Here is a 15952-nt window from a genome sequence, read left to right as displayed (position 1 = left end):
TGTCTGCAACACTCTGTAGCAGCAAAACTGCAGCCGGTTTCCCACTGGCTGCGACGCGTCATGTGGCTCCATAGCAATGGAGTCATTGCTGCTAAGGGGCCAGCCGAACTGCTGGTGGCCCAGCGGGTAACGTCGTCAACCGGTATTTTAAGGTTGTCCCAGACGTCGTCCAAGCGTCGTCCTTGAGGTCGTCCTAGAACTCTTCTAGGCATTTTTCTCGACGTCATTCTGTCCTGTTCTGGGTGTCTTCTCAACGTCGTCCCACACTTCGTCCTCGACGTCTAGAGGACGAATGCCTGCTTACGTGTACAAATTCCTGCGCGTAAAGGTGCAGGAATACTTTCGCATTCTTACACGTAAAGGGGTATTCACATATGGGAGAAATCCCGGGGATTTCTTTCCGGCACGTGCGCATCACGAGACAAAAACACGAGGCTTTTGCACATAGCAAAGCCCGACATTTTCATTGCGGGATGTGCGTGTCGTGAAGAAATCCCCGGGATTTCTCCCATGTGTGAATACCCCTTAAAGGGCAACTCCGCTCGATTTTGAAAAATTTAGGCTTGCATGCGATTCAAATTCACAAAGCACTACTAAACAACTCTACGTCTTCGGATTCGCGAAATGTGGAATATTATTTGTGTAATCCTAATTTAAACATCAGCTGATACCGAAACTTCGGTTGCGTCAGGCAACATTGGTCTCAGGTCGTCGGACATGGCCACGTCACGTCGAACCACGTGGTCTTGCGACGTTCGGGAGGGAGCGAGGGACAGGACGCACGACGCAGGCAGGTCGCTTCGGATGGCAAGGACGGTCATGGCCCGGGGGAGAGGGGGAGGGGAGAAGACGATAGAGGAGAAGGGGGGCGGAGAAACAGACCGATAAGCGTGCAGGGCAGCGCAAACTAGCGCATCCGCATTACGGTGATCACGTGAACGCCCGGTCAGCCAACAGCGGGAGGAGAAACTCATAACGTCATCTTTCAATTTCGCTCAGAGAAGTAAAAACAAGCAAAACATGAGAATGACGTAGCAATGCCTCCGACGTAGTGGTTCAACGTTGGCCGCTCCAACTCTGTGGCATTGACTGTGCTGATGATTGTGCCTCGCGCTAGAGTTGGCAGATTTCGGCGACTTGGCTCGCTTGAAGGTTTGCTGGCCAGTTTATTAAATAAATAAATGGAATTAGATCGTAATATTTGAGGGCTACATAGTTTTCTAAATTTCAAAAATGAAGCGGAGTTGCCCTTTAAGCAGTCTTAAGTGTCCTCTATTTTTCAGGTACACTTCGAGCCTTGGGCAGCATTTGTTTGTACCAAACTTTCGGGAGTGGGCCATCTGGCTCCCACGCTCGAATAAGTCTGAGACCCCTGCCATAGACCATTCTAATAATCGCCTTTTGCACATTGCCATCTTGGACTGCTGGGCTATGGAACGCATTCCAAGCATGCGCAGTAGCTCTTCTCAAGTGGCTGTTGCATGCCACAGCTTTGGAAAGGTGCATTGTCACCGACAGCACAAGAATCCTGAGCACCTTATTAGTACACAACCAATGATATTGCTCATTGTCTGTAAGAACACTAAAGAACAAATCGTGAAGCAGAAACATAAGCCACACTCTGCATTTCTGAAGCTATTTGTGTCAAATGATATGTGCCTTTTCCAGTCATTTTTTGGCAATGAACCCAAGGTATTGCTATAGCCCATTGAGAAAACTGGCCGGCAGACTTTTTCTCAAAATGCTCCGAAGCTGGAAATTTAATTGTGGCACAAAGGTGTTCAAAGTTCCACTGCGTGCACAGCACAGTAGCTAAACAATGTGTATGCTTTCAGGCCCTCAACAGCTTTATGCTATTTACGGTGAGAAGCTCGCTAGGGACACTTCCATTTTCTTTGCTATAACTAGTGCACGTGCTACTGGGGACGTAACTGGGGTCAGGGGCACCCGGGGCGATAGCCCTCCGCGACCCGACCCTCCTACCCCCCCCGGCACTCGTGGCCTGCCAAGAACCCCCCCCCCCCCCCCAAGCACTGCACCCAGAGTGGTCCCCCCCCCCCCACCTTGTGACACCACTGGGTGCTACTCACACAGTTGTTTTAATTTTCATAGTGCATAGAAGCTTGGCATTGAACGTGCTTGCACCATGGAGGAAGTTGAAGTATGGTATCCTCACTTTGGGAATTCACTTTGGGTTGTGAAACAATTCCACCCAGGCGGCGATACCCAAACTTCTCACCGCGAATATCCGCAATGCAACTAAAGTTCAGTAAAGGGTGAACTAGCTAAGGATCGAACACCCAACCCACACTTTCAAGCTGCAAAAGCACGGATAGCAACACTGCTCGTCTTCATTCTGCGGCTCTACCGGTCTGTGAACACAGTCTGTATGCACACAAAGCTGGCATCGTGCAGTAAGTAGGGATGTGTACAAACTGCTTTGAATCTAACAGTGCAAAGTGATCCCTAGCTTCGACACTGCAAATAGAGCTGGTATTTGTGGGTATTCCTGGCACTTGAAGGACTATGAATGACAGTGCTATTTGATTCTAACCACTATTTGCACACACCCCAAAATGAAATAGACCACTTTTCGATGCAGACACTACGGGGTGATCTCGAGCGCTCTTCTGACAGGAAAGTATTTGGTAGAAATAAACCAATGAACGGAGCACATTGAAAGTTTTTACAAATTTATGAGTAGGTTATGGGGCTTTGTGCCGTGCCATCTGCGAGTGGCAGCAACAGCCAGAATATCTTGGCCGTTTTCTTCCCTGTGCATATGAAAAAAGCAAGTTTTCATTCCGGCTTAATATTTTTTTGCCCGAAACCTACACATAAACTTTGAGCATGGCGAATGCACCACCTGAAGACACCTTTGTGAAAAGTTTTAATGCACTCAGTTTCTCAGTTATTTATACGAACATTTTTATGACCGAACGGCGCTCGAGAACACCCTGTGCAGGCTGCTGCCCTGCACAAATCCAAAGCAGATTCTTTCAAGAATGACAGCATACAATGACAAGTCTATATTTCTGGTACGTCCGAGCACTCCTTACATGGCTTCACTGAACACTGTCAGTCCATCCACGTTTTCCCGCGCTTCTCGCAGAGCAGACACACACCTTGATCCGGCCTCTTTATTGTCGTTCAAACTGATGTACAAGCTTCTCTCTGCTTCTCGTTCCTTTTTTTCTTAACTTATGCTTCATTAAAAACAAAAAGAGACGCCGTGCTTCCGAAAGAAAGCATCACACTCTCGCATATAGAACGCAATAATCAGGCACGCATGCTCGCACACACACTGAAAATTCTTTGCAGCATTATAATGGGACCCGTTCCCCTCCCCCCTCGGTATGCATTACGACGCACGCTTCTGCTGCCCCTTTGAACTACACGTCCGGAGTGTCGAAAAAGCGGGTTAGACTCCGTTGCGGCGGTGGCGGCAGTGGATACGAAACGAACTGAGGCAAGGGGATCGTCTACGAGTCTGGGTGCCGGCACTAAGAAAACTGAAAACATGCACAGCCAGTAAACTGAAACAAAATGCATGGATCTAACGGGAAAACAATGAACTGTGGCAAACCAGAAACTAAAACCACAAAACAAGGCTTGTTCCTGCACAAACTCGACGGCGCGACGGGCTCGGTCCGTGATGCGCCACCCCAATGTCGGAGACGGCTTTCCCTTCGGAGAGAGTAAAACAAAAGGTAGGCGAGCCCGCTTTCCAAAATTCACAACTACGAGTCGGGGGCTCCAATCTCTCAACGATGACCGACACGAGAAACGAAACGTGAAATACTACGACTACCTCGAACGAGGTCATTCGCCTCGAACGAGGTCATTCGCCTCGTCCGAGGCTTCGAACATTGCAAATTCCCCGAGGCTCCGAGATGCCACGCGTCTGTACACCCGGGCTTCCGTTGCGACAAACGTCTGCCCGTTTCCCCCGAATTTTCCCGACGGGGCACGATGTGCAAATGAAAGACACGAAAAGGGGTGCTGCAATAACTGTTATGACAAACATACACATGCACATGACGCAAGAAAACAAAGAAGAAAAGAAAGGCAGGTGAGGACAACAGACGGGGCGGCACGCTTTCTCCGGGAGGCAGGTGAGCAGACGACGGTCGCTTGTGTTTCGGAGAAGGTGAGCGGGCAGGTAGTCTTTCTCTTCCTCCTTGCCCCGCGGCTGCGAGGCCACTCAAGAGAGGTGGAAGGAGTGCTGGCCCTCGCTGGCGGCAATGCGCAGCCGCTCGCGCATTACTTTGGCGTCAGAGTAGTCCGGCAGCTTCAGGTAGTTGACGCACGTCATCACTGAGGGCAGGTAGTCGTCGGGGTTCTCATTGGGCTCGAACGTCTTGCGCACGATGGTCAGCGGAGGGCTCAGGCTCTTGAACCCTGCGGCAGCAATGGGTTAGAAGGACACTAGAGTTGGTGTTCAATGGTGCATAATGCAACATAGACCATGCTGTGCCAAGAGGAGGAATCTGACCAGTCGGACCGGGGCATGCGCATTGCTAATTTGTGCTAGTGGTTTCAATGGTAATAAAAACTCCGTAAACTGCCCCATCTGGGGCCCTAAACTCGTCAAACACAAAGTGGTGCCAAAAGTTCGCGGAGGCCACCGATTGGACGCCGGCGACAAAAGCGCAAAGTCATCATCGCGATTGGCCAATCGGTGCGCTCCGTGAACTTCGGTCCCAACTTTGTGTTTGAAGAGTTTAGAGCCCCAAGCGTGTTTAAAGGACTGCAATAAATTTTCCACTAATGGCTTCTGGGAGCAAAAATTGCCTGTAGATTTAAATCATAGTCAGAATTATGGGTCAAACTTTCCATGAAACACATTTTGGAAGGAATTTCTAACACAAATATATTACCTCCAACAGAAAAAGATTTCAAGTAAATTAAAGAAAGAAGCAAAAACTTGTTCATAAAATGGACTAACTAAGCACACAACACTTGTAAAACTGTGAAACCCAAAAGGGTGTCGTGGAGTTTTTGTTAGATTTGGTGACACAATTGAAGTTGCACCACCAAAACAGTGCACACAGTTCTGGCTAGAGTGATCCCTCAAGACCAGAATGTCATGCTGTAGCCCAGTCATAAATGTCAGCTTCTGCACTTCCAGGGTGTTATATTTCTACATGTTCGGTATGGGGAACATGTAGACCATGCCAGTACTCTGAGAATGTGACCTTAGGAGACTGGGAATGACCTGTCGACAGGAGAGATTTAGCAGCAGTACAGCTCAATCTTTCTATCTGTCAACTTCCTTTCCCGCTGCATTCTGGCTACTTTTAAAATTAGCTATCAGGGGAAAAAAGAAAATGGGGACAAAAGATTGGCTTAGCCAGGCGACGACGTCTCACCCCCAGCTCGACGGTGATTGGCTGATTCAGATATGACATAGCGTGCAAGGCCATGCTCACTCTAGAAGTCTGTACTAGGGATGCCGCGAACTTTTTTCGAATCGAAGTTTCGATGATCGAATCAAGCGGTTCGAAAGGTTCGAAAGATTTCGATTTTCCGAATCGTCTATATCGTAAAATTCGACGGAGGTCGAATTTTCGAACTTGTTAAGCTAAGAAGTTCGACGCTTTTCGAACCGTCGAACTTATTACGCTAAACAATTCGATCTTTTTCGAACTTTCGAATTTATTGCGCTGCAAGGTTCGATGCTTGTCGAACTTTCGAACTTGACTGACCAAAAAATGCGATGAATTTCGAACTTTCGACCTTATTTATCAAGAGAATTCGAAAAGTTTCGAACTTTCGAACTCTGAAAAGTCAGAAGTTCGACGAACTTCGAACTTTTAGGGTAAAAGTTCGACGTTCGTCGAACTTCGAAAGACCGGCGGACGGTTTCATTTGATTTCAAGTAGTGGGGTACATTCGTAATTTTTTTTTCTCGAACTTTTACACGCGGTGCTGCGTTCCTTACGAAAGACAATGTCGTTTATTTCAATGTTCTGGCATGCTTAGGTTTAAAGAAATAAATCCCCGAAGGGGCGAGGAAGGACGACGGGTTTTTGACGATTATCGTTTGTGCCAGATTTGAAGCACGCTGCAGCCGGAGCTATTCATGGTAGATAAGTTACACTTTTTTAAGAATGATCTATGTATAGCCTAGGTAAGTGCCGTTTTAAGATGTGATTATTGTTATTCAACGTGAGTTTCGAAGAAGTGTCCAAACATGTATCTGCATGCAATTATGACCTAAACTTGATATTTATTTTCGTCTAAGTTGTTTGAGGTATCGCATTTAAATTAACACCACAGACAGTACATATCATTGCCATCTGCAGAATACAAAATAATATATTTATTGTTTTTTTCACGTTAAGGAATAAATTAACTCATGGGAGAAGATTTCTAGTAGTGTTCAAGTTCAGCACGTCATTAAAAGAAAACTTTTTTTTTTTTCGCTTCACGTTCCTGGGACGTGTTTCTTTTAGCCTGTACACACTTTGGTAAAAGAAACTTGTTTCAAAGTTCTGAACCTCTGAATATGCAAGAATAGAACACTTCCGACGAATTATTGATAGTTTTTTTTTTTTTTTTCTCCTGCTTTTTATTCCCGCATTTATTCTTTTTTTTTTTTTTTTCTTTTGTTACTATCGGCACAGGTGTTTAGGTCGAAAAGACAGCCTTGAACTTCCGAACCACTAAGCATGTGACGAGCAGTGCCTTCTGACAACGAGTTTCTAACAATGACCATCTACGCAACCTTTTATGCAGTGAAGAGCGACATTAGCTATACATATGCATAAATAATTTCAGATTAAAATAAGCTCGACCACGCCCTCCTTCCCCGTATTGTTTTCTTTAACAGTCCGAAATACCTGCAAGGGGAAGAAGGAGGCTGAAGCCCCCCCCCCCCCCCCCCCCCCCCCCCCCCCCCCCCCCCCGCTACCCTCTTTCCCCCCGTTTTTTCCTCTTCCGACGCCACTTGTATGGTAGAACGCTCCTCGACCTCGAGTTGTGTCGGCTTTTGTGCTTTTTGCAAGGCGATTCCTCCGTCCCAGAAAATAAACCTCCAGGACAATTATAAACTTCACCGGATCGGATTACTACCAGCGTGCAAGGGGTGGCGAGCTAGTTTGCCAGGTCGCTTCACGGTTTTTCTGAGCCTCAACCTCCTGCTCGCCCCTGGCCGTTTCGAACTGGAAGAGTCTCGTAAAACAGTGTGTTCGTGCAATCACTACTGCTTGATGCAGGTTAAAGACCCCCCCCCCCCCCCCCCCCCCCACGGGGCTGGCGGTCACAATTCTGCACTGGCAAATATTCTAGCACATCCGGGACACTCGTTGTCTCATTTAATTGCCTGACCAACTTCGCAGAATCTAGATATCACACCCTAACTTTTCTAAACTTGATTTTGTGAAAACCAGTGAGTCGTGAAAACGTTATTTGAAACTGAAACTGTGGAAAAACTTGAAAATCGGACTTCGAACTTTGAAAACTTGGATTAGAAAGTAATTCAAAATTTTCGAAATGTTTTTTTTTTTTTTTTTGAATTTAGCGTTAAAAGAGAATCGAAACCTTCGAACTTTTCGAACTTTATGGAAAAAGAAATTCGAAATCTTCGATTTGTTCGAACTTCATGTCTATAAAAATTCGAAGCGTTCGAAGTTTTCGAATCTTTTTTACAAAGAATTTCGAAATCTTCGAATTTATCGAACCTGAAGTAAAAAATATTCGAAATATTCGAATTCGAAATTTTAGAAACCGTGAAAGCTTCGAACTTTTCGAATTCGAAACTCCGCTGTGGACAAAAGTTGCGAATTTTTCGAAATCGAACCTCGGTCGGTACAAAAATATCGAAATTTTTCGAAATCGAACCTCAGTTCGCTTCGCAAATATCGAAACCTTTCGAAATCGAACCTAGGGTGGTTCGCGACATCCCTAGTCTGTACGGGCCGATATTTGGGAAACCGGCCCAACCTGGCCCGTTGTCTCTTGGGCCCGGGCCCGCCTGCGACCGGCTACTATCTATTTCCAACAGCCAACCAGGCCCAGCCCGACGCTAATAATCAAGGGTCTGCTCAGTATGAGTAGCTCATAAATTGCACGGCATGGCAGCTCGCTTGCTACTGCTATACATGTGGACTGTGGTACTCTATAGTCAAAGCAGTAAGCACCAGTTCTCACATTTTTTTTTTTTTTTTTTGCCGATACATTTAGTTGGATTAATCCGTGGGCCTAGGCAGCTCGTTCAGCAAAATCACACCCATCGTCCTTTTTACAGTGCCAGCTGTTAGTGGCCTGCCCCCCAGTTTTGCGACAGCGTGAACATAAACGAAACAGTTTCCCCGCTAAATTTAGCAGAAAAATTAATGTCACGTGACCTATGCACCAATTCAGTTTCCCCACTAGATTTGGCGGGAAAACACATCACGACCCTGCTGCTGCTGTCTAAATGCATCACGTCGTGCAATTGTCGCGCGCTGTGATGCTTCCTTTTTTTTTAGAAAATTCAGTTAAAATTTATAATACCCAAATTAAATTTGATAGATGAGGATATGACCAGCAACATAAAAATCAACATTGCACAAAAAAATTTCTGAAAGGAAAAAATATTTACAGGGTCTCTTATGTGATCCCTAAGACGACTTGAAGGCGAAAGCCCAAGCGCCGATGCAGGGACAAGAGTGAAAAGCTTTTTGGAGGAATATAGCGCCTCTGCCAATTCTGGCACAAGTATCGCCATCTCATGGTCCAGTGGTGAACGGTGGGTATTAGTACCTTTTGTGTTGCCGGTTTTCATACCTTTCGTGTAGTTTTTGCTCAAGGAGTTTGAAGGTCGACTGAACGATAAAAAAAAGGCTATGTCATGCCCTCGGGTGCCCATCTAAGAATGCTTATAATAAATTTCACATTCCCACTATGTTTTGCTATTTCTCCAGGCCTGGGATAAAAAAAGCAAGTGAACCGTACTAAAAAAAAAAAAGTGCAACTTGAGAACCCATGGGCACAGCTTTATGAAACTTAGCAGTTACTCTTATATATGTGCTATGAAAGTACCCTGAAAATTTCATACATTGATAGCTTTAAAAATAAAAAATGTTTAGGCTCGGTTTAGGCCCTTAAATACAATGCTCTACCGGCCCTTCATGAATGTAGGCGTGAAGCCTGAGTCTCGCCCACGGGCTGGCTTGTATTCATACAGACCTCTAGCCCACCCGATGCCGATTGGACTTGCAACCGAGTTGACTTGCAGTCATGTAAATATGGTATATGAAGCTGTCAGTGTCACGTGGCGTCGCAATATCACGAAACGTCGCTTTGTCATGTGGGTGACGTCACAGAACTTATCAATGCTGCGCACAAAGTATCTTTGGGAAGGCATCACAGTGTCACGTGACGTCATCGAGGTTACACTCACTGACGAAAATTGCGGTGGCTTAGCTCGGAAATGCCAGGATATCGTAGCGTGAGCACATAAAATGAGAGGCGCTATCAAGCGGCTCCGATGCAGTGTCAGACTTGGCTACTGCGCAACAGAGGCACACAGCTGGGCACGCAGCGGCGCCAGTGCGTCTGCCGCGGCCATGACGTCACTCCACCGGAATGCGCAGGCGGGCGAGGCAGGCGCGGCGGAGCGCACAGCGGCGGCTTCGCGTGGCTCTCATAGTGAGCCGTGCTCATTTTCTGGAGCGCGCGGTGCTTTGCTCATTGTGCGGAGCTCCGCCGCCACTGCCGCACGCTCCGCATAATGAGCACGACTTGCATGATGAGCACGGCTCATTATGAGGGCCACACGAAACTGCTTAACCTCGGCCAGTGTAGCTAACGCTACAAAACCCCAGGGGCTGGTGCCATTACTGCCACCACGCGTTTGGGGGAGAGAGAGAGAGAGACGGGGGCCCACCTCCAACGGGCAGCCTGGGGGAGCCCGTGACGAACTGGAGGAAGGCCCGCTGCTCTTCGGCCAGGTAGTTGCTGAGAATCTCAAAGAGGAACTTGATGGCCCGGCTGTCGTGGCTGTAGCCGTGGTCCGGCCGGCAGCAGTCCATCAGGCTCTTTACGTCCCACAAACTGGGACCGCTGCCGCAGAACAGCTGCTCCAACTACAGACGGAGAAGCAGGAAAGGTAAAGGGTTTGGATTCAACAGAGCCCATTCCTTGGGCTGCAGGGAGTCGTATGGGCTAACACGACATCAAAGCCATCCCAAGTGCACAGCCACAAAAAGTAACTATAGTGGCACCTTATAAGTAGCACGGCACTTTGTTTCCTCCTTTTGTCTGTAAATTGTCAATGTCAAAGTGACCTCTGGTAAGCACGTTAAGTAGCCACAGGTCATGAACCACCGAAGCCATCATAAATGTGAGTTTGCCACGTCATACCGTCGGCGCAATCCCAATCAATGCCGGAAAAAGGTTCCCACAGGAGTAGAGAACAGAGGGTCCAGCACTGTTCTGCATGTACATCGGAGCAGCAATACTGGGAACATTAATATTTTTTTTTTTTTTCACCCCCTCAGACATTTAGCTCCGTGTTGGTCAAGATGGTAATTATCTTCCCCTCATGGCAATGCGATCCTGCAGATGTGTTGGCCGTACATCCGTTGCAACGTTTCCGCGCTGCCAATTCTTGGACCAGGGTGTAAGATAGACAGGTGGTGAAACGAGAGCCAAATGAGCGACCGCATTGTGTCCCCCTCGGTTTTCTCTTTTTCTGTGGCGCCATCTATGTGGAGCACCGCAAACTCTCACTCCAGCTGGGCGAACGCTGGCGACCGGTTAAACTGACGGAGAAGGTTTCTCGTGTATTTTCAATGGAAAACTGTCGTGCTCTCAGTTTATTTTGTGCACTCTCCCATAGAGTTCCATGCAAATTCGATTCTAATTTTTTTCTTCTCGCCGCAGCGCCATCTGTCGCAAATCGGGGGTACCCGCAAGCCTCCCGCAAGCAGACGAGTACACAATCCGGTCACGGAGCTGCGGTAGGTTTCTATGGGCCGTTTCCCCACCTGTCTATCTTACACCCTGTCTTGGACTCGGCTGCTCAAATAAACGACTGACAACTTTGGCTGCAGCGCTCTAAATCAATATTAGGTAGGAAATGAGACGTGCACATCAACTCATCGTCGATGGATCCCTAGCCCAACCCGCGCAGCAAACAGATTGAAGCTTGAGGGTCTGAGAACCCGCCCACCTCGTCCGCGTAGAAGAGCTGAAGCTGTGCGAGGGGAAAGACGGCCTCGAAGCCTTCCCGGAAGGCGTCCATTTGGCGGCGCACCCCCTCCACGGCAGCCCAGTGCACGGTCAGGCGCAGGTACTGGTCCAGGTTGTGGACGCTCACGCCTAGGCTGGCCCCTCCTCGGCGCAGCTCCAGGCTGTCCTGGCCGGGCAGGGTGAAGTCCAGCCCCAGCAGCTCCACCAAGCAGCCGTCCAGCTGCAGGGCCTCGACCCGCCGACGCACACTCGCAGGGCTCAGGCTCCGGTCGCGCTCCACTCGCCGCTTCTCTTGCACCACCTGCCACGGGGAGGAAGTCAGAGTCTCCAAGGAGAACCAGGGGATGGCAACGAGCCAACGAAGGTCGTTTGCAATGAGCCGAATCCTGGAGGGTGACGAAGGCTATTCACAGTGAACGGAATGCCCGAAGGTGACAAGGTTAATTAGCCATTGCTAATTAACCTTGTCACCTTCGGAACTGAACCCACAAGGGAGACAAAATGTTATACATAAGGAGCTGAATACACAAGGGTGACAAAATGTTACTCATAATGAATGGAAACCCTGAGGTTGGTGAAGGTAGATCAGGGACTCAATGCCCAAGGGTGACATAAGGTTATTCATAATGACTGTAAACCCCGAGGTTGATGAAGGTTATTCAGCATGAACTGAACCCTCCAGGCCGATCAAGGTTATTCATAATGAACAGAATGTCGAAGAGTGATGAAGGTTATTCATAGGGAACTGAACTGAACTCCACAAAGGCTGAGGATACGTAGGAAAGCATACACAACTCACATACACAACAAGGTCTCAAACACAGCTGTGTGTACGTTTAGACAGCGGGAAGTCAGCCTCAGCGGGCATCTGGGGTCTCCGCCGCAGATGACCAATTCAGCCAGTTCACTACGACTGCTAGCATGGGGTCTTTTAACATGCATCGCACGGTAGTGACGTACGGTGGCACAATGGTCAATCAGATCAAATTGGGCAGGGGTAGGGATTAAAACCAGAACCCTTAGGTCTTGTGGTGAGAGCTTTTGCTCCACATGCTTCGAGCTCTGCTGCTGCATCACCACCAGGATCACAATGTCATCAGGGGGAAATTGAGGAACCACATTTGAAGATCTGGGTAAACAGACTGTTCGGATACTCTTTCTCGGCACCGTGGTGCAACAAAGAGCTTCTCGAAAGCTTCACCTGGTGCAGTTGCCTGAGGGAGCGTGCCAGGGCTGGGTCGATGGAGTCCATGTCGGCCAGGGACAGGGAGCTCTCCTGGCCCAACATCCACTTGTACATGGCCAGGGATAGGGGCAGATCCAGCATTCGGGAATCCATCAGGGCCTTGGCCACAAACTTGCCCAGCAGCTTGAAGCGGGACCGCACCCGGCCCACGTGGCCCACCTTGGCGTTGCGCCCCAGCGGGCTCGGGAACAGGCCACACCCGCTGTGCACATACTTGACGGGCTCCTCACCCCCTGCGAACAGGATAGAGACGTTTATCGAAGCTTCTGACTCGGCAAAGTCGGACTGTTCGCAAACTCCCAAAGCTCAGTTCCACGTTGAGTATTTATGGGGGCACTCCTCGCAACGTTTAGACCCAGCTCGGAAGAGTGACTGCAGACGCAACGACCGAGGCAGAGCCAGTTGAATGCTTATACGGCACTTGTGTAAGACGCAAATGCCGAGTCTCCATAGTGTGACATCGTTAAATAACTAGTACACAAGCCTCGCTTAGTCTAGGTGTTGTTGGCCCTAATGGCAGATTCAGATGACTGACCGGATTGCGATTTTCGTCCGTGGATCACGCAACCGCCATGTCGTCGATTCCTGCGATCCACACCTTGTCCACGGACGAGCGACGTAAAATGGCCGAGCGCCTTTTCACTCCTGAATTTTCGGCGGGTGACCGACTTGAAAAGCATTTAATCTGGCAACAGTATGCTATTTCTTTGCCTTTCTTTCTTAGATAATTAAAACAAAGATGGTGCATTATTGTGTTTTGTGCTTTCACTGGCTCATTTTGTCACCTGATTCTTGGTTCCATGCGTGAAAGAAGCTGCAGAAACTTTGCCCGACTGACGCAATGCAGGTTCCAGCACTCTTCAGGGTTGGTGTCAAGAAACTTCTGTCAAATTTCGTCTAGCAAGCTACAATCTTAATGCGAAAGCATTAACTGTCCTATGGAGTGAAGTCGGCATTGTCTGTAACAGTCTGTAGCAGCGAAACAGCGGTTTAATTCCCCGTTGGCCAAAAGCACAGTAACGCAGATGCTTAGTCATAGAAGCCGGCGAGACGCTCAAGGTCAAAGCGGACACGCCTCAGGGATAAGACACAAAGAAAAGCAGAGCGACGCAGATGCATCGGGACGGAAGTTGGAGCCAGAGGGGTTCGCCGCGCCTGCGCAATGGAGCGGCGTGATGTCACCGTCAAAGCACCGTGTGAAAAAGTAAGACGTGGTGCGCTGCTTGTAGAGATGCACTGCATGTAGGAATGCTTTTGCATTCCTACTCATAAGCAGTTTTAAGTGTCTTTAGCGTACGCTATCGTATTTTTGCACATCCAATCAACCTTTCACCCAGCAATACCTTTGTGGCTGTGAAAGCATTGAAGTGAAGTGAAAGTATCGAAGCGGCTAAGCCACCCTGAGCAAAAACATGCTTGTGTCGCTCTCATGCCTTGTATTAGTAAGGCTAATGGCGCTTCAAACTAAGTTTACCACTATGTTCTGCCTCGCTCTGTACATAAGAGCCGTGCATGATTCTTTTTCGCAGTAGTGAATGCCGATTTCGCTCTTAGACAACGGTGCCACAGTGCAATCGTGAGATGTTAAGAGTTTCGCAGTGCTGTAAGGTAGCGAACAGGTTCAGTCTGTCCTCACTGTTGTCTCTTGTGTGGATGCGCATGCGAGACTGACGAACCTCCGATGTGCTCTCACGTGATCGATTAGTTTGCGTATCAGTTAGTCGTGTGAATCGGCAATAGCTAGACGTAGCGAGCAGACACCCTGTAAAGATTATGTGACCTCATTTCTTACTTTCTAGCTCATGGAAGAACAAGATTCCTAATAATTTAAATTCAAACACTGCTGAGTGGTACGGGCATGACGTGAATAAGACTGCGATTGTTTAAAAAAATTAGAGTCTACAAACTGATTACTGGGATGCTTGCTTTGGCTTTCCAGATTTACAACAACGTGATCTAGAAATAATCGTAACATTCTTCCGACACCCTGCGAGCACCGACGGACATGTTGAGCCCAAACGTGGCAAGGTTCATTTCTTACCTTTCAACACTGAGACCGTCTCTCCCCGCCACATGTCGAGGTCGGCGCGTTGCAGCTCCCTCGACACCAGGGCGTAAAACTCTAGCGTGGGACCGAGGCCGCTCCCAACCTGGAAGAGCGTGGGAAACCAGAGTGAGCTTCTGGCAGGGCCTCCATGTGCCACCCAGGCCAGGAGAAAGCACAGACCACAACCCTCCAGACAGAAAAAAAAAAAAAAAAAAATGCATTCTGTGTTAAGATTTTGTCGTCCCCTTAGAACTTCTTAATGGTGTTCAAGACACGTAGCATTTAGAGGGCATCTTCGCAATCCTCCTTTCGTGGGCACAGTAAGGAAACCACTAAAGGGCAGATTGCGAGGGTAACACCATGGCGTGACTTGACTTGACGTTGCATAAAATTGCGGTGTCATGCGACACTAAAAATCATCGAAGCTATATCTGCGAACACCAAATCCCCAAAGCTAGCCCCCAAAATTCCACGGAATTGAAAAAGGGTGCCCCAACTCGCCTCGTTCTCGTACTGTATCTCGAGCAGCGCCCGGGAACTTCCGAGGTCCTGCATGACCACCTCCGCTTGCTTCAGCAGGTCGTCCCGAGCGACGGTCCTCTGTTCGGACAGCGAACAAATGAGAACCGCAATGTCATTCAACGACACAAACATTTGTCTACAAAACTTGTTACACACGGACCAAATGTCAGGTTCAATAGATTAGCCTTTACAATAGAGTGAGTGTGCTTTACAAGTAAGGGATGCTAAAACTGGGCTTTCAGGGTCCCAGGAGGTCTCTAAATACTATCGAGACCGGTTATAACGAAGTCGGTTATAACAAAGTTGGTTATAACGAAATAGTGGCTACAGCGAAGCGATCACGATGTCCCATTCGCTTTAGCACTTCGTTAACCGAAGTCGGTTATAACAAAATAGCGGATATAGCAAAGTGATTTTTGATTCCCGTTGACTTCATTATAACCGGTTTCGACAGTAGTTCCTAGAGAATCCTCAGGTGCCAAAACTTCCTCAATACATTCTCCAGTGAGACAACTGGACCATGTCAATAATGCATTGCTCCGAGCTAAAATCCTACTGTCCTCTCAGATCTGTGCAATTACATATTAAACACTTGCTCCGGTATACTAACAGTTCACATGTTTAACAATCTTTTTTTTCTCAATGAAAGGTTGATTTCTCAGTGCGACAGCAAACTTCAGCAAAATATTTGACGAGTCATTGAAGAGACATTTTGGTCAAACCCCCCACGTCCACAGCACCTGCACGTGACCAACCTTTTGCAGCAATCAAGCCCAGTGGCAAGTCTTAACCATGAGACAGAGTGTGCAAATTAAAATGCTGACAAGCTTTACGCAATGTGATTAAGTTTTGAGACTGAATTTGCAACGTAAAAGGAGAGGGCGACGCTTGAGTAGCAGTCAAAAGCAAAGTCCTCCGTGTCTCGTCATGCCGAAGGGCGTGGTTCCGTGAACATT

General features: G+C 48.1%; 1 protein-coding gene across 1 annotated transcript in view; it reads right to left on the bottom strand.

Moving 5' to 3' along the window:
- Positions 1–3126: 3126 nt before the first annotated feature.
- The window catches only part of LOC120838198 (E3 ubiquitin-protein ligase TRIP12), an 84098-nt gene continuing 71272 nt past the window's right edge, over positions 3127–15952 (bottom strand). The window contains 6 exon segments of the mRNA XM_040208007.3: positions 3127–4401; positions 9875–10073; positions 11162–11482; positions 12383–12660; positions 14469–14577; positions 14976–15074. Of these exon segments, the coding sequence (XP_040063941.2) occupies positions 4205–4401; positions 9875–10073; positions 11162–11482; positions 12383–12660; positions 14469–14577; positions 14976–15074 (1203 nt within the window). The 3' untranslated portion in view covers positions 3127–4204.

Source organism: Ixodes scapularis, unplaced genomic scaffold (assembly GCF_016920785.2).
Source record: "Ixodes scapularis isolate PalLabHiFi unplaced genomic scaffold, ASM1692078v2 PGA_scaffold5__190_contigs__length_132052651, whole genome shotgun sequence".
NCBI lineage: Eukaryota > Metazoa > Arthropoda > Arachnida > Ixodida > Ixodidae > Ixodes > Ixodes scapularis.
Note: the sequence above shows the minus strand (reverse complement) of the source record. Positions and strands in the feature narration are given on the sequence as shown.